The sequence below is a fragment of the Glycine soja genome, chromosome 3 (assembly GCF_004193775.1).
Source record: "Glycine soja cultivar W05 chromosome 3, ASM419377v2, whole genome shotgun sequence".
In the NCBI taxonomy this organism is placed as follows: Eukaryota; Viridiplantae; Streptophyta; class Magnoliopsida; order Fabales; family Fabaceae; genus Glycine; species Glycine soja.
This window is the reverse complement of record NC_041004.1, coordinates 40,961,501-40,981,843: the sequence shown is the minus strand read 5'-3', so window position 1 is coordinate 40,981,843 and position 20,343 is coordinate 40,961,501. Positions and strand designations below refer to the sequence as shown.

General features: G+C 31.4%; 4 protein-coding genes across 4 annotated transcripts; 2 read left to right on the top strand and 2 right to left on the bottom strand.

Annotated features, from left to right (window-relative positions):
• The first annotated feature begins 427 nt into the window (after positions 1-427).
• Positions 428-2,421, top strand: LOC114407067. The gene is made up of 2 exons (XM_028370013.1): positions 428-1,565; positions 1,698-2,421. Exons 1-2 carry the CDS (start codon positions 1,299-1,301, stop codon positions 2,211-2,213), a joined length of 783 nt encoding a protein of 260 aa, XP_028225814.1. The 5' UTR covers positions 428-1,298; the 3' UTR covers positions 2,214-2,421.
• A 3,060-nt stretch (positions 2,422-5,481) lies between these two features.
• Positions 5,482-7,132, top strand: LOC114407065 (DNA-binding protein S1FA-like). Its single transcript, XM_028370006.1, has 2 exons — positions 5,482-5,688; positions 6,717-7,132. Exons 1-2 carry the CDS (start codon positions 5,635-5,637, stop codon positions 6,930-6,932), a joined length of 270 nt encoding a protein of 89 aa, XP_028225807.1. The 5' UTR covers positions 5,482-5,634; the 3' UTR covers positions 6,933-7,132.
• Positions 7,133-8,609: 1,477 nt separating this feature from the next.
• On the bottom strand, positions 8,610-10,527 carry LOC114407064 (DNA-directed RNA polymerase I subunit RPA12). Its single transcript, XM_028370005.1, has 5 exons — positions 10,317-10,527; positions 10,107-10,147; positions 9,148-9,210; positions 9,008-9,064; positions 8,610-8,915 (listed from the first exon to the last, which is right to left on the bottom strand). The coding sequence occupies exons 1-5, from the start codon at positions 10,429-10,431 to the stop codon at positions 8,841-8,843; spliced, it is 351 nt and encodes a 116-aa protein (XP_028225806.1). The 5' UTR covers positions 10,432-10,527; the 3' UTR covers positions 8,610-8,840.
• Positions 10,528-12,095: 1,568 nt separating this feature from the next.
• Positions 12,096-14,619, bottom strand: LOC114407063 (cell number regulator 8-like). The gene is made up of 3 exons (XM_028370004.1): positions 14,210-14,619; positions 13,425-13,627; positions 12,096-12,588 (listed from the first exon to the last, which is right to left on the bottom strand). The coding sequence occupies exons 1-3, from the start codon at positions 14,457-14,459 to the stop codon at positions 12,349-12,351; spliced, it is 693 nt and encodes a 230-aa protein (XP_028225805.1). The 5' UTR covers positions 14,460-14,619; the 3' UTR covers positions 12,096-12,348.
• Between the last annotated feature and the right edge of the window lie 5,724 nt (positions 14,620-20,343).

Sequence of the window (20,343 nt, the reverse complement as noted above, 5' to 3'; positions counted from 1 at the left end):
TTAGATATTTTTATAAGTTTTGATTTTTTTTTTACATAAGTTATGAAACTAATTTTTTATTTGAGATTTAATCATACTTAAATTTATTATTTTTCTTTAAATATATGTGAAAATTAAACTTAAATCCTCTTTTATAAGCTCAAATGTGTGTTTTCAATTAAATGGCACTGATAAGATAGAAAACAACTTATATTATCCCGTCTCAAAACCATAACTCTAGTTGAAAATTAAACAATAACCAAACCTTATTCCCTTAAACGTTTTTCTTTTCTTTCTTTCTTTATTCTTTATTTTGTTGAAGGGGATTTTAAAAGCATATAAACAGGAAAATCCTCTTGTAAAGTTAATTTACTTGTGTCGTATCTGGTGAGGACAGGGAGTCATCATATGCAAGGATATCGATGAATTTACTTAATAGCTTCCAAAGATCAATAAGCATTCACCTGAGCACATCCAGAATGAGAAGACTGTTGCAAGTGGTAATAAAACAATTTTCTTTTTTGTCACTATTACTTGACTAAGGTCTTAACCCCATAAGTGGTGTCTCTGGGGTGAAACCAATCATGCAAAATTAGTAGTACTTTTTCCATGTCGGTATACCCCATCCTCACTCTATATTGAACTTAACCAGCTTGCATATCGGATTTTGTTGGTGTGACAACTGTAATGTTAAGATGCCCGAATCCATATTTGGATCGATTATTCCCTTCATGTATTTGCTCTTTTTTACAAACTTTAAGAAACTTTTGGATTTGCTGACAATAAACAATTTATTTGGGGTCCTTGGCTTTGCGTTAGTCTCTTGCTTGCTAGTGATTATTTTTTTATCCCCAAAAGTTAGTTATTATTATTAGTTCTTGGGAGCGTGAAGATTTGAAACCGCCACATTTCTTTCTTTTTCTTCTTCATTCATCACTACACCAATCTTATACCCTTTCTTGTTTGCTAGTGATGAATCATGAACCCACTCTACTTGGTTAGATCTAACTTGTTCTAGCATATGATTTGACATGCAAGTATAGAGCATTGTATTCTCCTTTTGAAGCATGGACATAAGAGTCATTTTATGAGCACTGAAGATGTGGAGTTTAGAATCCATGTCCATGGTGACCACACATCCTTAATTAGTTGTATAAGGTTGTCCCACACACTTCTCCACGTTCATTTGCCTTCACTCGCTTCTCTACTTCTCTTACTTTTCACCACCACCACACCTGCCGACAGGCCTCTACTACTCCCTTCAGCCACCAAGTGTTAAGAAAATCATTCTCTGTCTCTCTCTCACACACACAAAAGAAATGGCAAACAAAAACTTTCTATGCATTATAGAAGAAATGGATAGGCTTTGGTTTCACCATGCTATTCTTTTCTCAGAACCAACAGCATCATTTCTTTCATTACCATCTCCACCAGATGAAGAAAAACCTATTCCCACATCAGAATCTGTGTCTTGCTCATCATCCATTCTTTCTTCACCACCTCCACCAGATGAAGAAACTTCAACGGATGAATCACCCTCTTCAGAGAAACAACTCTCATCAGAGTCAATATCAGTGCCTCTTCAGGTATATAAATTCAAAAGCAGTTATTTTTATTCCTTCTATCAACATTCTATCTATTCTATTTATGTGCTCAATTTTATGCCATGACCATTCTTTCTTCTTCTTTTGCTTATGTTATTTTTTACTGCCACAAAGGATGGTTCAATCAACAATGAAGAGGAAACGAAGGAAGGGTTGACTAGAATGAACCAATCGGATAACAGAACTCGTTCACATTCATCCTCACCATCAACTCAAAACCGTCACAGAAAATTGAGGAAACCAGCTACTACTACTTGTGCAAGGAAACTGCAGAAATCCATAAGCTGCAGAACACTTGGGGAGCTAGAACTTGACGAAGTAAAGGGTTTTATGGATCTTGGTTTCACGTTCAAGAAAGAATATCTTAGTCCAAGAATGATGAGCGTTGTCCCAGGCTTGCAGAGACTTGGTGTAGTGGATGCCAGAGAAACGGTTGAAGGAAATCATATTGAAGCAGAGGAACAAAAGAGAGACATCATGAGACCATATTTATCGGAGGCATGGCTTATAAAGAGACCCGATTCACCGCTACTAAATTTGAAAATTCCCAAATGTTGTTCATCTTCCAACATGAAGAAACATCTTCGGTTCTGGGCTAAAACAGTGGCCTCAGAAATCCACCAAGAATGAGTTATGGCCATTGGTCAATACTCAAAAATAGTCACAATTCACAAACTTAAGGGAAAAGCTCTATAGTAATAGTTCATAATAGGTTTTTTTAATTGCGTGAGTTGGGTCCAAGGACTCACTAGACCAAGACAAATTTTAAGGTTCAAGAATGCTTATAAAGATACTTACAAATTATCCAGCAACAAAGTTCTTAAATCAGTTGCAAAAATTGAATTCACATTTTTTTTTAGATATAAATTCGTTTTTTATCAACTTGACCATTGTTTATTGGCAACAGCTGATAATATGTGACCAGCAGCCACGTGATATAGTATATGCCATGGCTGAATAATTGTATGTTAATAAAATCAAGCATAATGATAGAGGTAGCTAGCTAGGTGGTGCAATGAAAATGTGATTTCTGAATTCTCCCGTTTCCTTTTTGTCTGGTAGGCAACAAAAGGGAAGAGTTAGGAAGGTTCTTATTGGAAGCAAATATGGAGGCTTAGTTAATGAGTCTTGTTGTCGTGAGGAATACGTTAGGTAGATAAGGCAGCAAAAAGATAAACACACACAACACAACTGAAAGGAGGGGGACCCTACTGTGATGTGTGTTGCCTCACAAGTGGGGTTTCGGCATTGCACAAGCAATCGATAGCCCCATCAGACTGTTCCATTGTTTTTTGTTCGCACATATGACCGGAGAAATCGTTATTCCTGTCATGTCTGGCTTCTTTGTTCTTATTACATGAATAGAGCAATGATTTTGCACCTACTTCAATCCTATTCTGTCCTATCTATATTTAGCTTCTCCACACACTACGTTTGGAAACAAAAGTAAAAACAAGTTATGAATAAGAAAATTAACCGTTTAATATTTCTTACATGTAAATAATAATCAGTAAATTATACTCATCACTTTTGAGGTCTCCTTAAATTACACAAATTCTTCATATATTTTTTTTTACATTTATCCTAATCTCTATATTTTTTCAAAAATTAAGGAGAATTAACGTAAAAGAAGATAAAAGAAAGAAAAGTTTGTATAATTTTACAAAATTTAAGAAGTAATTATAATTTACTCAATAATGAATCATCAACCACTTGACATGTAAAACAATTCTCACGGATTATTCTAGTCTAGTTAATTATCTAAAATTTGATCATTGAATTTACGATATTGAGAGAGAGTGAAAGAAAAATTTGTTCTTCATAATAATTTTATTTGACTTAAATATAATTATTTCTGATAGAAAAAACATGTGATCTTCTATAAATAAAAATAAATAAATAATTTGCTAAAATCAACAACACACTTTTAAGGAAAGACAAATGACTTGAACTGAAAAATTAGTCACCAGATGAATAAAGTTTGGATAAAATATTACTATACTTCTTATATTCAGGATTTAAAAAAGTTTAAATGAGTTACGTCTTACTTTATTATATTTAGAATAAGTCTTAATTAAGAGTAAAAAATACTTAAATAAACTCTTTTTTTTTTTAAAAATATAGGCTGGTTTCTTATTATTTGGATCAACTTTTGTTGTTAGGAATGAAAATTGAGAAACTAAATTCTTTTAAAATAAACAAAAACGCGCCTAAAATCAAACCTAAATTTAAGGTATCTCATGTGCACCTTTAAATTTGATGACACTTGTTTTTTCAGAAACACTAACCTTAGAACAAATTTGTCAAGCTTTTGCATATTCGAGAATTAATGAGTTGAACTCGATCAACATTAACAAATGATCCTAAATGTGGCCAAGATCAAATAGTTCCATAAGTTGGCCCATAGTCACAGGCTCACAGCAAGTCCATGACCTTGGTTGAATGACTCTACACCAACATCCACTGGTTACCCACTCACCCCAGCTATATTATCACCATCACCATTTACCCAGAAATATATATTATAAGTACTGCAACACTGTCGTTTTCTGGGCTATAAATATCTTCCATGATCGCATGGTTAAAATAGATATCAATAGTACCATTTTTGTCTCTCCTCCAAGGTGAGTGATACTTCAAAAACAAATTAAATTAAATGTGTGTTTGAATTGATGATGATAAAATTAATTTTACAAAATTGATTATTGTAAGAATTGATTATGAAATAATGTGATTTTTGTTTACATATTTTTAATTAATGTTGATTTTGAGGTTATAATGATCAAAATGACTTTTAATAATTGTATACAGTTTTATCTATAATTAGATTTACTATATTTTAAATAAATAAATAATAAACATATGTAGGAAGGCATTGATGTGAGGCCGTGAGAGCTAAATTAGATAAAATATTTTTTAATATGATTTATCACAATATTAAGGGTATGAATGTGATAATAAATTAGATAAAATGAATTCAAAATTAAATAAATATTGCCAGACTTTTAATTATATTTTTATTTTTTCAGATTTAATTATATTTTTAAATCAATAAATAAATAGTAAACATATAATGAGGGTATTTAAGTGAGGGTAAATTATTCAAAATTAAGGTAGAATTGATTTTGGTAAAAGTAAAAGCTATTTCTACTTGTTTTAATTTTATTATGATTTTTTTTCATCAAAATTGATTCTATAATAATTTTGAAAACAATTCAAACATGTAAAATTTAATCAAAAATAAATTTAACTCACCTCACAATAGTCTATCATGATGTTTGAGGTTATCCAAATACCCACTAAATTAGTCTTCCAATTTTTAAAAATTTATAAATTTTAGTTCAATTTTTATTTTTTTTTATTTTTTTTCTTTTTCTTACATTTTAATCAATTGAATTATTTTTTTATGATACCTTAAATAAATATATTAGAAATAGAATCAATTGGACCAAAATAAAATAAAAATTAAAAAAATGTATAGAAATTTAAAAATTGAAGTAAATTATTAATTTTTTAAAAATGATGACTAAATATATTTATTTTAAAAAGAAGGAATCAAAATTGAGAATTAAAGAAAATAGATGGAACAAAGTTTTATTTCACCTTATTTATTAGTATTGTAAAAAAACTGAAATTTGAAACACATTTAAGGATTGGAGAAATAGATGGAGCAACATTAAAATTTTCTAAAAACACGTCTTCACACATAAGATGGTTTGTCCCAACTTAAAAATATATGTACTATGAACACTCGATTATATTTGGATAACTAAAAATAATAATGAATAAAAAGTTATTATTATATTAACTGTAAAATTAAATAATTAAAAAGAAGGGGCATTTATTTAATAAAAATATAATTATCCATATATATATATTTTAACTCTTTATACAAACGTGAGGCCGCAGTAGTATATTTTTTTCAACTAAAAAAAAGGCACTGCGTATGGATTTGGTTTAGGGTTTAGGGTAAATCCGTGGCTGGTTTCTGGAACTTTTGCATCCGAATCTCCATTTGTTTTGGCAGAAGCACAGGTTCTCCGCGTCAGCCATGGCCGATGACTTCGACTTCGCGGATAAAGTTCCTCCTTCATTCGATCGCGTGGTACACTTACAAATTCCATTGCAAACCTTTTATTCTATTATCGTTTATTACTTAGATCTGATCTTAATCAATTCCTGCACAATGTTAAATGCTCCTCCTTCCACGTTTTTCATGAATTAATTAGGTCTTGGAGTTATGGATCGAACCTTGCATGTGCTCCTGCCGTGTTTTATTTTCAGATCCTTGGAATCATTAACAAATTTTGCTTCTTTTTTTCTTCTTCTATCTTCCTGATGAACATCCGTCCGAGTTTTTCAATGTTACAAATTCTTAGCGATTCTAATGTTATGGATTCGGTGAAAATCAACTTAGCAATCCTCTTTTATTTTTTAATTTACTGTTCAGCTTTAAAGCTAGGATTTTGATCTGGTAAAGGTTCATGTTCAGATTTAACGATTCAATTATGATTATTGAATTGTTTATTTTTATGGCTATTATATTAGGCAACTTAATTGTTTGTTGCATTACTATTGTGAACCGATGGAGCAATGGTTCGTAGTGTCAAGCCTTGTTGTGTAGGTTAAAATTTATTATTTTTATTCAATGCATATGCTGATGCCAATCCATGTTTTGGATTTTAGATGATAGCGATACTACAGAACTAATGGTTTGTGGTTAGGTTCAACTTCAAACAACACATAAGAAGACGAAATGGTTTTAATGATTTACACACCCACTCATAAGTTCATTTTAGATATTTTGTTTTGGTCTCAGATCTCAATGAAATGGGATTTTCACACCCACTGATAACTCCAATCATTTGATTGTTCTTTGAGCAATAATTCTATTAAGATCAAAAGAAGTTGCACATTGTAGTCAGTCTTCAATTGTTCAAATGAATGGATTGGAGACTCACCCTTGAAGATTGATGTTATTGTGTAGGATGACTGACTCTGAGTACAATTGCTATTGGTGATGAATTGCATTTATATTTTCCTCTAAGTGCATTTTTGTTGTTTTTTCCAATTCCTTTTTTGCCAAGTGCTTCCTGATATGGCCATATTTAAGTGCCTTTTTTTTGTACTCAGGGAAATGTGATCAAGGATTCTGGATCCAAAGGGTTCAATCCAGGATTAATTGTCCTCCTGGTTGTTGGTGGATTGTTGTTGACATTCCTCATTGGAAATTATGTGCTCTACAGTTATGCACAGAAGACCCTCCCTCCTAGAAAAAAGAAGCCTGTTTCAAAGAAGAAGATGAAAAAGGAGAGACTGAAGCAAGGTGTCTCTGCACCTGGAGAGTAGACTTTGTACTCAGTTTTTGTTCTATGTTTAAATTGTACTATTTAGATTAACTTTCTTGTTCTGTAGTGGTGTGTGCATTACGTTGATTTTCATCGGTTTATACTGTGTATTACTGATAGAAAGCTTAGCCACATAAATTAGTGCTTTGGTAATATATGGGACGGGCTATTTAATGGTTAAATCATTATTTTGCTTCCCCACTGATTATTCTTACATGATGTTTGGATGACGAGCAATTGAGAAAGTGAAAGGAAGTGAAGGGAAGGAAAACACGTTTCCTTATTTGGAACTTCGGAGGTTTAATAAAAATAAGAAAATGCCAGATGTTACTAATTGAAATTTATTAAAAATTATAAAATTATTTAAAAAATACAAAATTACAAGAACTTTATCTCATTTAATGAGTCTTTATTATTTTATAATTTTTAATAAATTTTAATCAATAACACAGTATTAGAAGAAGAAGAAGAATGGCTTCTTCGAGATTGTGTTAATAAATGAGAGTATTAGAGTATTTAGCTAACACATAGTTTCTTATCTACATTTTATATTCCAGTTTGATTTTTTATGTTTAGAAAGTTGCATTTAATTTCCTTACAGTTTTTGTTAAACCAAAATAGTTATTTTGTCTAGATAAAGGAGATATTTAAGCTTCAATAAATACTGACGTTTTAATCCATGGAAAAATAAAAACTATTGGTCAGGCTTGTCGCACATTTAAAATGGTTATATACCAAATAACGGTTAAAAAATATATATTTTATCATTTGAAAACCATTTTCAAAGAGAGGAACCACCGGGCTCTCACGTCAAAATTGGTTCCACCTAAAATTGAATGGAATGTGAAAGAAGAGAAGGATATTTTTAACTAAAAGACAGAATTGTGTAATATGTCCCTCCTTGGACCACCGGCTCCTTACTCTCACATCCATTTGCATTCTCTTCGGATGCTTTCTTCTCATCTACATTAAATTCTTGTGTTGCTTTTTAAGAGAATTGCATTCTTGACATGTATATTATGAACTCAAATTAAGATTTGCTTAAAAAAATTATGTTCACATATTTTGAAATATGGGACAAAATCAATTGAGATCAGATGCCAAACTTTCACATTTACACCAAACTTTTCATATAAAATACGAGTTTAATTAATTTAACCATTGAATTATTTAATGTTATCTTTTTTTTATTATATATATCAAATATCATGTAAATGAGACATTTGTTGGGTATATTATTTACTTATATTTTAAATAATATATTACTCATCAAAATAAGGTGGTGCGTTTAAATAACAATTAGTTTTTATTTATATAAAATTTTAAAACTTAATCTACATTGTAAGACCATTAAATAATATTTTTTGAAAACCTCTTCATCTGTTTAGAAACTTTATTCAATGTTATTTCTCCTTGAAATAAACTTATCTTTCAATTTTTGAAAGATAAAATGGAAATTTATCACCTTTCATTTATTTTTATTTTATTTTATTTTCTGCTTTTTTATTTATTTTATATTTAATTTTATTGGATATTGACATTATTTCATTGTATTGTGTTAAGTATATAGTGATAAACAATAAATATAATTAATAAAAAAATTCATTGTATTGTTTTATATCTTTCTTTTATTCTGTAAAAGAAAATATATCAAAAAAATTATTTATGTACTCACAAAAAACTTCTAAATATATTTTTTACTGAAAAGATTAATTGCATTCCATTCCATAGTATTTGTCATTTTACATACATGCTTTTTTTCCTTCCTTTTTCTTTCTACACAATCAATTAAGAAAGAAAAATTTAAACTTTCTTTTCATTTTCACTCCTACCAAAAAAATCATCTCACTTTTCACTTTTTTCCTTCCACTTTCCTCTCCCAAACTAAGCACAGCCTAAAAGTAAACCACTAATTCTCCTGAGATTGATGACCACAGCCGGTACATGTGTAGAAAGTAGTTTGCCCTTCATCTGCTGATCTCATCTGAAATTAGAATATTTAAAATAAATAAATTTAGGCTATTAAATAAGCTTCAAATTGAATTGGCAAACCTACGTGATAAAGTCTAAAGATACCTGTCTAGTATAATAGGTAGCTTCACCATGGCCACATTTTTCACATTTCTTGCTGACCTGTCAAGAAACAATAACATTTAAACATACAAAAATCAGCAAAAAAACAAGCTACTTTTACATAGTATTGCAGGATGCATTACCTTAGAATATTCCATCACCGCATGTTCCTCAATTATTTCCATTCCAAGCTCTCTTCTGATATCCTGCCAAGCACAAGGTTACATAAGGAACAATTGCAAATAGTCTACATAAAGTGAAATATGTTCATGATAATGATGAAATCACAAATTTGGCTTATTAAAGTAACTAGTTCATATTATATCAACTAGAATCTGTCAAACACACTCGAGCTGGTCAGCTAAGCTGTTGCAACTATAATGTATCTGTGATCCTATTTGAACGATATTAATTAATTTTCATAAATATTCAGAAACAAAAAACACTCAAATTATTAAGTTCTCCCGCTTGATTTTTTCTCACTTTCTCATTCAGCTCTGCTTTCTATCTTTGCTACATTGATATTATAATTCTAAACCCAGGTCCAAAATTCAAAATGGCTAAACTACTCAAACTCTCATAAGGGTGTTTTCCTCACCAATTCCCACCTGGACAGAGAGTAAGTGTGCGTTTGGATTGGCTTTGATTATGCACATTCAACTATGAATTGACGTCAACTCTTCAAAACTCTTCAAAAAGGACGCAGAAGCTACTTTAAAATACATCAAAGTGACGTGCGTCTTCTCCTTTCAATGCATAACCAAACGGGCATTAAATTAAGGTAGGTCTAAGAGCATGTATGAAAACAATTGTTTCTAAGGAAACAATCACCTATTTTTCGAAAGCTCTCTTAGGATTTAGGAAGTGGGCAAAAATAAGTGATTCTCTCTTCAAAATGAGCCAAACCAAACACACACTAAACCTGTCATTTACTTACACTAAAGCTATCAGTTTATCAAGGATTTGTGATTCTTGTGTCAAAGTTATAGTGGAAGTAGGCATATTCATGTTTCTTTGATAAAACATTAAACATAAGAACATGAAACAGAACATTGTTATATATGCATAATCATATATATTAGGTGACAGAAGTAAAACATACCTCATCAGAAATTGTGAAACTTATTTCCTTATCACAAATATCTGAAGACAAAGATATTCCGTTACAACACATAAAACATCAAAAGAAGAATGTTATATTTATGTACCCATACATAATATAAAAGTAAATATCAGTAAATATGAAATCAAGTTATCAATGAAAAAAACAAGCATGCGAAATAATTTGAAAATAATAAGAAGAGGGTTTGACCTTGTATGTCTCGGCGAGTTTTGCACAGTGGGCATTGTGCGTACTCAGTGGAAGGGACAGTGAGCATTGTCCCACACAAATTACAGAACAAGAAATCGAGCCGAGAAGAAGCCATCGATTTTTGTGGTTAAAAAACGCACAGTTTAGTGTGTAGTGCAGGAGATGAAGCAGCAACTGCAAAAACCCTAACTAATGTGAAGAAGGAAGAAGCATTTTTTTTCTTTTCAATAATGGACCTAAAAACTAACAGCTCGTAAATGGGCTAATCCGGCAAAGCCCATAAGGTGGGGTTAAAAAATCACTCTAATTTTGCTAAACTTAACCCCCGCCCCCTTTTCTCAACTAATACTTGAACTAAACAAATTATAATAGTAAAATATTCTATAAGATACTCCTTTAAATATATAATTATTATTAGTTATTATAAAATTATGAGTAAAACTTATAAATAAGAAATGAATTCTACAAAATTTTGTAATATCTAAAAAAAATTAATCAATAATAAAAAGTGTGTTTAAGAGTGTCGCGTTAACATTTTTTAATCAAACTTTTATACTTTTATGCACAAAAGCTAGCCTAAAGATACTGAAACAAGCCTAATAAGAAGAATACTTAATTTTTTTTTAATGTCTATGGCGTTTTTCACTTTTAGATACTATAAGATTTGTTTTTATTTTTTTCCCTGTAAGTTCTAAACATTTCATTTTAAAGTTCTGAACACTTTTAGATGCTATTCCAATTCCCAGTATAGCAGTAAGAGATTTGCTGTTATGGAAGCACACTGAAAATGGTGAGTATAATGTGAAATCAGGCTACTATGTGGCTTTGGAAAATATGTGAGCAGGTTAGGAGCATCTGATTTCATCCCCCTTGTCTATCGAATTGATCTTTTGGTAACAAATTTCGCAGAATGGATCAACTCCTGGTTATTTTCAAAGGAGGAGGAGGAGGCAACAGGTATGATTTTTTTTTTTTCAATACTCTCTGGGCTATCTGGAAAAGAAAAAATCTATGGATTTTTTAAAATAAGAAGCAACAACTAACAAGGATCAACCTCCTTCCCCAACCCGCGAAAACAATGTGCAGTAACAAAGAGGAGTGGTCATGGCCAAGTTATACTTCTCCATCTCCACTTACCCAACATGTATTACAAATTTCTCTATTTCTTTTCGTCTCATTTTTTTATTATCAATCTAAACAACACATTTTTGCCGTAATCTTCAATTTTTATACTTTTTTTCTTCATTTATTTAGCTTTTAATCCGAAAAAAAGCATTAGTAATTAAAATGTTGCGATCTATTCATAATTTCTCATATGATATACATGATTTTATTTTCATGAGACAAGTTATACTCATTTTTTTGGTGTAAGACTCTTAATAGTTAAAAGTCATTTTAGAAGACGACTGATCAAAAATTCAAAATTGAGTCGATAGGTAAGTAATAAAGTTTCTAACACTTTTTATTCATGATATTCAAACACGAGATATTACACAGAAACTCAAGTTATTTTCACTTGATTGTCCTCAATAATTAGTGATAAAATGTCACAGTCACCAATAGAGTTCGCTAATGTTTCGTTAAAAACAGAATTAAGAAAGGAGGTAGTTAGGAGAAAGCAGAAGAGACCGTCAAGTAATGACTGTTACTTTTTAGCTGTCTAATTTTAAAAGAAAAATCCATTTCTTTTTATCTATTCATTTAAAAGTTCAAGATAATATTAATTACAAAATTTTCATAATTGAAAGAGAAATAAAATTGTAAGTTATATAAGGAATGTAATTACGCATAGACACTAGGAGAAAAATTTCTCCAATATCATTTCAAATCCATATATGATACAAAACAGTAGGGAAGCAAACAGAAATTATGATGATGTTTGATGTTCTTATTTATATAAAAAAAAAAAATAATAAAGGGCCCTCTTTTAATAAAGTCATCACACGGTTCGACAACATCAAGTTATATAATATAGAGCAAGACAACGGTAATATACGCACGAATAGCACTTCCAAGATGAAGGAGAAAATTTTCAAGCCTCACGTCCCATGGTCTGCTCTCCTGGGGGAATCATAACCAGTACTGGTTGAGCATTAAAGCCAGGATGAGGTAACCTACGACGGAGCTCACGACCTTCTTGACAAAGAGCACATACATGACAGAAGACATGAGTTGCCAAGTCACATGCTGACTCACAATGTTCACGCTGCACCTCATCTTCCAAAATGCTTCCGCAGCACCCGCATGATCTATTAAGTGCTTCGCAACTTCCCTGAAACCCAAGGACAATAAATAATTCATACAAAGATTTGATTTTTTTTTCATAACATGGGAATGTGATTTTTGTGTTTGAGGGAGTGGCAGATTCTAAGCAAAGGCAAATCTCACTTACACATACGCAGGCTTTTCATTTATCAAGCATGGCATCATATATGAAATACTATAAACCAAGTAATTTTCAGCAATACAAAGTTGATATTGAATACACCAGAAGTTAAATTGAACAAAACTTCAGGCATAGTAGCATATAATTTGGCTGACTATCAACTCCCTACAAAATTTACATACAGAATACCGAAGAGGTTTAAAGTGCACAGGTTGATCAATTAATAACCATGCCACCTAACCCCATTCTTGGGACCAGGAGAGTCACATTATCCAATCTAAAATACTTGTGATATAAACGGATCGGATCACACAGAAAAAAGGTACGAACTGTAACATCTCATCATAATCCCTGGTGTCAGTGTCATATTAGCAGAAACATAGATAGATCTACAATGGGTTACAAGACTGAACAGAAGGAAAAAAGATACAGTAGCATAGGGTGTTTGAGATACACCCTCATCTCTCCTATGCACTCCTTGGTCACTACTTCCTTACCTCCCCTCTCTACTCTGCTCTCGTTTTATTTTACTGTAGCTTTCTACAAAATTTCCCTCCGATTTCCCCCAACATCCACGCTGGCAGTTAATTACCCCCAGTCATGCTGCCCAATTAGGACTGTGATCGCCTACAATTCTTCTTTCTCGCATACACCCTCACAAATAGGAGGTTTCTAAACACATCACTAGATTATAAGGAGCATAGAATAAGAAAGTAACATACCTCTAAATTGAACCTGCGACGAATAGCCGTCCGGCTAGGATAGGAAAACCAGGGTGCAAGGAAATTCCAACCAAAGCAGGAATTTCCAATTATATACATTCCAGAATAAGGCAAGCAGTGATTGGCAAATGTCCCACGAGCAGATCCAAGTCTCTCAACATTGCTTCCATACAGCACACAAGGAGCCACACTCCCAAGAAGACCTATCCCATGACATCAGTTCAAGTATAAGAAAAGTGAATAAACTTTCTATGGATCCAAATCGAAAACACATCAAAAGGGGAACGGGAGGCTTATAATCCACAAGCAATTTTTCTTTATAATTATAGCACTTGTTTTGTTTTTTTGTTTCTTCCTGATTTAAAATTTAAAAACAACCCGATACAAGGTAATAACACATGATTTCACCGGTCATATACTCATATCATAAAGATTTAGTTAAGAGAAAATTACAATCTAGATTCAACTAAACAAACTACTCATAGCTGATTCTGATGTTTCCGCAGCTGAGCTCACATACACACACACACACAAAATCCTAAATTCCAATTCTAAGGGAACCAAATGGAAACCTAACACGTGCCATTGAAACATTCATCCGAATCAATCCTAAATTCCAATTCTAAGGGAACCAATGTAGACTCTAACTAATTAGGTATTTTTTGTTTCGCTCAGGATTCAATTGCACAAGGTGAAGAATGAAAAGAGGAAAAATAATAGAGAATGGAAATGGAGCATAAGTTAGGTCAAAACAGGAATGTGAGATGAGAGATGGAAGGACTGACAAACTTCGAGATCGCTGCTGCAGAAGTGATCGTTTTGGCCGAGACAGGCGCAGATGGAGGAGTTCCAAGGGGCGCGGCCCATGGGCTGGCCCACGACACTGGCGTGGGCCAGAGGGAGCCCATCAGCGGTCCAGCCGAGGAGAAACTCGGGAGTCTCAGGTGGCGTTGGTGGTTCGGATTTGGGTTGGGGATGGGGCTGGTGGAGAAGAGGACTTGCCTCCTCGTTATTCGGTTGCTCATTATCGGCCATTGAGATTTTGAGATTGAGCTGAACGGAACGGATTGGAATGGGATCACAGGATTTGGAAGAGAAGGGATGTCGGTGGAGACCGGAGATTCCCCGCGTCGTCGTCTCCTCCTTTTATTGCCAAACACTCCAACACGCGTCAAGCTACTATTTCTCACTTCCTTTAATAAGATACCAACACACAACCGTTGGCTTGGATTCAGATCATGACGTGGAGTCCTCCACCTCTTCTATCAGATACTATTATATAATGTATATTTGTTCCCTATATTTTTAGTCAATTTTAGTTTTAATTTCTATATTTTTAAAAATATCAATTTGATACTTATACTTTTAAAAAAATACATATTTAATCGTTGAACATTAAAAAAAAACTAAATCCATTTATTTTCTTAATATTCAAGGACTAAATTCATCTATTTTTTAAAATATAGAAATTAAATCCACCAATTTTTTTAAATGATAAGAGTCAAAAAATTGATTTGACAACTATAAGAAATAAAACAAAAATTATTTAAAAGTACATCATGAAACATATTTATCCTTAAAAAATATATCATCTTGGCTTCATTCATACTCATAATAAATGTAGAGTTATTCCAAGAAAAAATATATAAGTTTTTTTTCTCGTATTCTATGTTTACTAGAGTTTAATAGTTTATACATGATGGTGGTGTAAAAAAATTATGCCATTAATCAATTAAAATTATTATTAGTTAAATAATTATTATAAAAATTAATAAATTTATTATACATGATAATTTGTGGTTTGATGTTAGTATAAAATTATTTTATATTATTAGTGTATGATTTATTATCTCTGTTTATTATTCCCATTTTAATGAAAACAATTCATTTTTAAATATTTTTTATAATTTAGTAAAATAAAGATATTACTTCTAAAATGTCTATTTTGAATTAAACCAACATCTTCTTTCCTCAAACCCATTCCCGATTAGATTGTCTGCCTCAGTCACGGAAGGGGCGGGCCACTATGCAGATTAAATCTAAGGGTTTGGGCTGATGCATTTTTTGGGACTCATGAGTCATGACTAACTTTATTATTTTTTGAACATGAGAATTGCTATTAGCATCCTACAACTGAAATTTTAACCCCCAAGTTTCCATTTTTATTTTTTATTTATCAAAAATACCCTCGATAAAAACCAGTTCATGTTGTGTTAGTAGGGAGGTGAATTCAAAATGCATAATAGAAACAAGTTTTTGTCCTATTAAACTTTTTGAAAAAAAATAGTTGTGTTAACATTTTATGAAAAATTATCATAACAATATTTTTTCCATTATGTTAAATTTAATCAATGAAACATGTTTTTGCCAGTCAAAATACCAAAAGGATGTTTTTGTCTTCTTCACTTTGGTTGGGAATTTTAGATGGTAACTTGGGGATGCCAATAGCAGAACACTTTTAACAATTTTAATTTTTTTAAAGCTTGAGTACTTCATAGTTATAGAATTCGGACATTAAAAGTTTTAATTCCAATGACCCAAAAGCCTAATTACAAGATTTAAATATATTTTAAATTTTTTATAAATTACCAAATTTTATTTTGAGTCTCTAATTAAAAAAAAACTTTTGCGTTGAGTCTTTAATAAAATAAAATAAAATATTTTATCCTTATTATTTTATTTTATTCTTTTTAATATGTCTATTTTTTTGTTTTTCTCCCTAAAATACGTAGACCATTTGTCTTTAGTATCTATCAAAATATTTTTAAAAGAGACTAATACAAAATAAATAAAATATTATAAGAACTCAAATGAAAAAATAGGTAAATTGAAAATGACTAAAACAAAATAACAAGCATAAAAAATAAATAAATTGTTTTATTAGGAACTAAGACAGAAAAAAATTATCAGGGACTTAAAGAAAAAATTATTAATTTATAACTTATTAGAGATCTAAAATATATTTAAGTCATATTTTAATTAATTTTAAATTTAGAATCTCATGCTCTGGTAGCTTATTTGTGAGATATTTTATTTTATTTAATTGGTCACTGGTTGTAAATTAATTGGCACTCAGGATCATCACTGAAGTCACTTTAGGGTGAATAAGGCCTTTTCTTTTTTTCTTTTTTTGACGGAATAAGGCCTTTTCTAAATTATACAATTTGAGCTTATTTGAATAAACTTTTCCAATAAGTACTTTTAGAAAGAAAAAAAAATGAAATAGTGACTCTATAAGCTAAAAATGAAAAAAGTTTCACCCCACATAAAATAGAAACCGTATCAAGACATTTTGTCCTGAAATGAAATTGCCATTTATCCACAGTAACTCACATTGGCGGTTTCTTTGTATTTTTTTTCCTTGGCGTTTTGATCAGCTGATCGCTGGTGCTAGAAGGTTTTAGATATTAAGTGGTCCCAAATCCGAGATTAGTACATACCCTTCTGGGACCAATCTCCTTGATCATGACATTTCTGTTTGACAATATATGCAAATACAATCTTCCAATACCTTCCCAAAATCTGTGAAGTTGCAATTCACTGCACCCATTACGCTTATAACCATAGTACAACCTTGCTGAAGGTTTGAAAGCTGTACAATAATTGCTTTCAGGAACAATTTTGTTAGATTTTATCTTAAAACTAATTGGCATTAAGTGAAGTTGCCCAACAGATATATAAGCTGCACTCCAAGGATTGAGGCAGCCGATGTGAGACTTAGGTATTTTCCAATACACCCCCTTCACGCCCAGCACTTATTGGGCTTGGTACGTGAACCACAAATGATGGATGTTCGTCGCAACGGAAGGGAAGGCGAGGTCCCAGGTCAGAGCCTGGGATCATCCCAACTCACAATTTCTTAAATCAGATGAACGTCGTTCCTAACTAGATAGCGTCGTGCCATCGTGGGGAATGGCCCATGGGGTATCAGGATAAAGTAGTCACCTCTAGTTTTTCCATGAGCTCACATAAAGTTGAGGAATAAAATGTGTACAATAAATTTTGCTTTCATTTTTTTTACAATCTTTCTTCATTGTTTCTGTAACAAAAGTAGTAAAATGGAAAAATACTCTCTATTTCAGTATAGATTTTCTCTTGGGTTTGAGGCAACCCTGTCAGAACATTAATTAAGTGTACTCTACTTATTTTTCTAGTCTCATTAGGTCTTTCTTTTTCATTATTAGAGTTGGGAGTTAGTTTTTACAATTATGGACAGAAAATCAATGAGTCTCTAAGATTCTATTATATAAGTAGCATTTCTCAAGTTATTAGAACAACTTTCAATCACATAGCGAAATCTGACATCATACTTTAACATAAAATTCTAAGACGGGTTTATGAATTTTCTCCTCATTTATATGATATTTAACTTTTTCACTTTTATTCGATGTGAGACTTCACTCACACACTTGTACTCCAACAACAGAATGAATTTTTGTGCAAAAACTCTCTCTCCCTAAAAGCAAAACAACAAAACACCGGAGAAAAATAGAGACCAAAAAATCGGACAGAAGGAGATGAAGAAGAAGAAAGTAAAATATAAACAAAAAGTAGATGTACTGGCGTAAGGGGGTCGTGACGGAGAAGGGGGAAGCGGGTGAGATGCGGAAGAGGAAAAGGAGATGGAGGCAGAAGAAGAAGAAAGAAAGAAAGAAGCACCTGTGAGGAGAGAAGGAAAAAAAAAGGCAACATGAAAGGAAATGGAGGATAAAAAAATATTTAAATTTTTTTAATGAATATTTAATTTAATAAATATTTAAATAAAATATTTAAAAGTGAGATACACGTGAGATTATAAAAAATTATTTAAAATCTCAAAATAAGATTTATCATTAAATAAAAAATAAAAAAAATATTAAAAAATCTTCAATTCTAGATAATGTTGTATGATCTATTATAAAATAGTCTAAGATTTCAATTTGAAATCTAGTAGTAAAGTTACTCTTACCCTTTATTCTAGTTCCTTAACCCTTATGTGCTCGTGCGTAATCAATTAACGATTGCTTATTTTCCATTTTACCTTTGAAAATTCGCCCTACGCGTTAAAGAGAAGAATATACTATCATGATTTTTGCACATTATATTTCTGGACGTCCAGAGGAAAAACCATCCTAATTTCATAATTGTATCGGAGAAGATAACATCTTAGAAGCATATCTCTCACACTCTGTAAGATAATAATACGTGAGGGAATGTCTACATCTTTGAAGGGAACATGAATGATGACATATTTCACATCTAGCCATTCATTTTTCTTAAAGAAATGCAACATCATGCATATGGATCAAGGCCACAAAACACATCACAGACAAGCTTCAACGAAAATAAACAATCAAGGTTAGAAAGTACATCGACTGTTGGGGTTAGATTTAAACAAGAGAATCTAAACTTATGAAATTTAAAAATAATCGATTTTACATTTTTAAATTTATTGGGGTGTGATAAGGTACAGTTGTATGGTTATTGTTTTGCAAATCATTATATTTTAGTTATTAGAATGAATTTTGCAATTGCAATATTCTTATTAATGCTTTTCATTTTTTTTCGTCAACAAGTGCCATGTTAACTTTAGAGCAATTGTTAACAAGACTTGATTAATAATCAAATCCACAAATTTTAGCCCAATAAATAGTTTTGCTAAGAATATAAATCAATTCAGTAAATTTACTTTTGAATTTATTGCTTGCTTCATCTAAAAGTACTTCTTTGAATTTCAACAAGGCTTCGTTAGGTTCAAATATTCCGTTAACTATGCCATCATAATACTAGAAATGAACGAGATTTTAATGCAGTAACAACAGAAGCAGGGACAAAGATGGACCACTCGTTGTCAACTAGTAATTATCAAGTTTGCTGTCACTTCATCTTATTATAAATGCTCTTCTGAAGAGTCACATGCCATTAACAAACGGAAAAATTCGACAACAATTTAATGTAACTGAATCACTGTCACATACGCATTTTACTTCTGTGGACCGCGGAATATAGTATATGCCTCCAGCAGAAAATAACAACTGTGTGCATTTGAGTTTGTGAAAAAAGATGTACATTGTACAGGTGAATCTTAGGTTCAAAATACCCTTACACATCCATTTTGATTTTCTTTTCGTTCTATATATGAATATTGAAATCACTTCGAACAATAAAAATGTAATACATTTTTCGTAACGGTTTTAGTTTACATGTGCCGTTAGCAGACTAACAAACCCATTCCCATTGTGACAGTATCCTCCTAAAATCTGAGTTGGAAATTTTAGAGGGAAACAATTCAAACAAGTTATGGAATTTGGTTGAACTAAGTAGTAACTAGTAAACCATTTGTGAGCTGGGACGCCTAAGATGCGTGTTCAAACCTGATTAGAACTACCATCTTCGAAGTATTCTTCCCCATTACATTTATTCTTTAAGAAATAAAAATCCATCATATAATTTTCGTGTAAAAATGTGAATGGTGTGAAAGTTGTTTAGTGGCTATGACTATGTTTGCCTGTATTTTTTTAGCAAATTTGAAATGATAAAGGTCATAATAATAGTTGCAGACCAAAGATTATAGTAAAAATATTTTTTATCAGAGAATTTATACTTGTTTTATCATAGAATTTCAATATAATAATGCACAGATCTAAAAAAATAAGTGTTAAATGACCAATATTACGTATATATAACATGAAAAGTATTGAAAAATGTACTAAATAATTATTTATTCAAACAGAGCAGAGACCATGTGTGTATTTTTTTTATGGCCAAAGAACAAAAACAAAATTGATATTTGTTTCAGGATTAAAATAAGGAAACACAGCTATGGGTACTAGAGTTGTAGTGGTTGTTTTATTAGTATTATTTCTAGCGCTTAGTAATTAAAAAAAATACATGTTTTAATAAATATTTATAACCAATATTAATTGTTAAGCACATGTCA

Coding starts and splice junctions, on each gene's coding strand:
- LOC114407067 (XM_028370013.1), top strand. CDS start 1,299: ATGGCAAACAAAAACTTTCTATGCATTATAGAAGAAATGGATAGGCTT. Junction 1,566..1,697: donor CAATATCAGTGCCTCTTCAG/GTATATAAATTC, acceptor ACTGCCACAAAG/GATGGTTCAATCAACAATGA.
- LOC114407065 (XM_028370006.1), top strand. CDS start 5,635: ATGGCCGATGACTTCGACTTCGCGGATAAAGTTCCTCCTTCATTCGAT. Junction 5,689..6,716: donor CTCCTTCATTCGATCGCGTG/GTACACTTACAA, acceptor TTTTGTACTCAG/GGAAATGTGATCAAGGATTC.
- LOC114407064 (XM_028370005.1), bottom strand. CDS start 10,431: ATGGCTTCTTCTCGGCTCGATTTCTTGTTCTGTAATTTGTGTGGGACA. Junction 9,065..9,147: donor CGGTGATGGAATATTCTAAG/GTAATGCATCCT, acceptor GTTTCTTGACAG/GTCAGCAAGAAATGTGAAAA. Junction 8,916..9,007: donor CTACCTATTATACTAGACAG/GTATCTTTAGAC, acceptor TTCTAATTTCAG/ATGAGATCAGCAGATGAAGG.
- LOC114407063 (XM_028370004.1), bottom strand. CDS start 14,459: ATGGCCGATAATGAGCAACCGAATAACGAGGAGGCAAGTCCTCTTCTC. Junction 13,628..14,209: donor CAGCAGCGATCTCGAAGTTT/GTCAGTCCTTCC, acceptor GTCATGGGATAG/GTCTTCTTGGGAGTGTGGCT. Junction 12,589..13,424: donor GTCGCAGGTTCAATTTAGAG/GTATGTTACTTT, acceptor CTTGGGTTTCAG/GGAAGTTGCGAAGCACTTAA.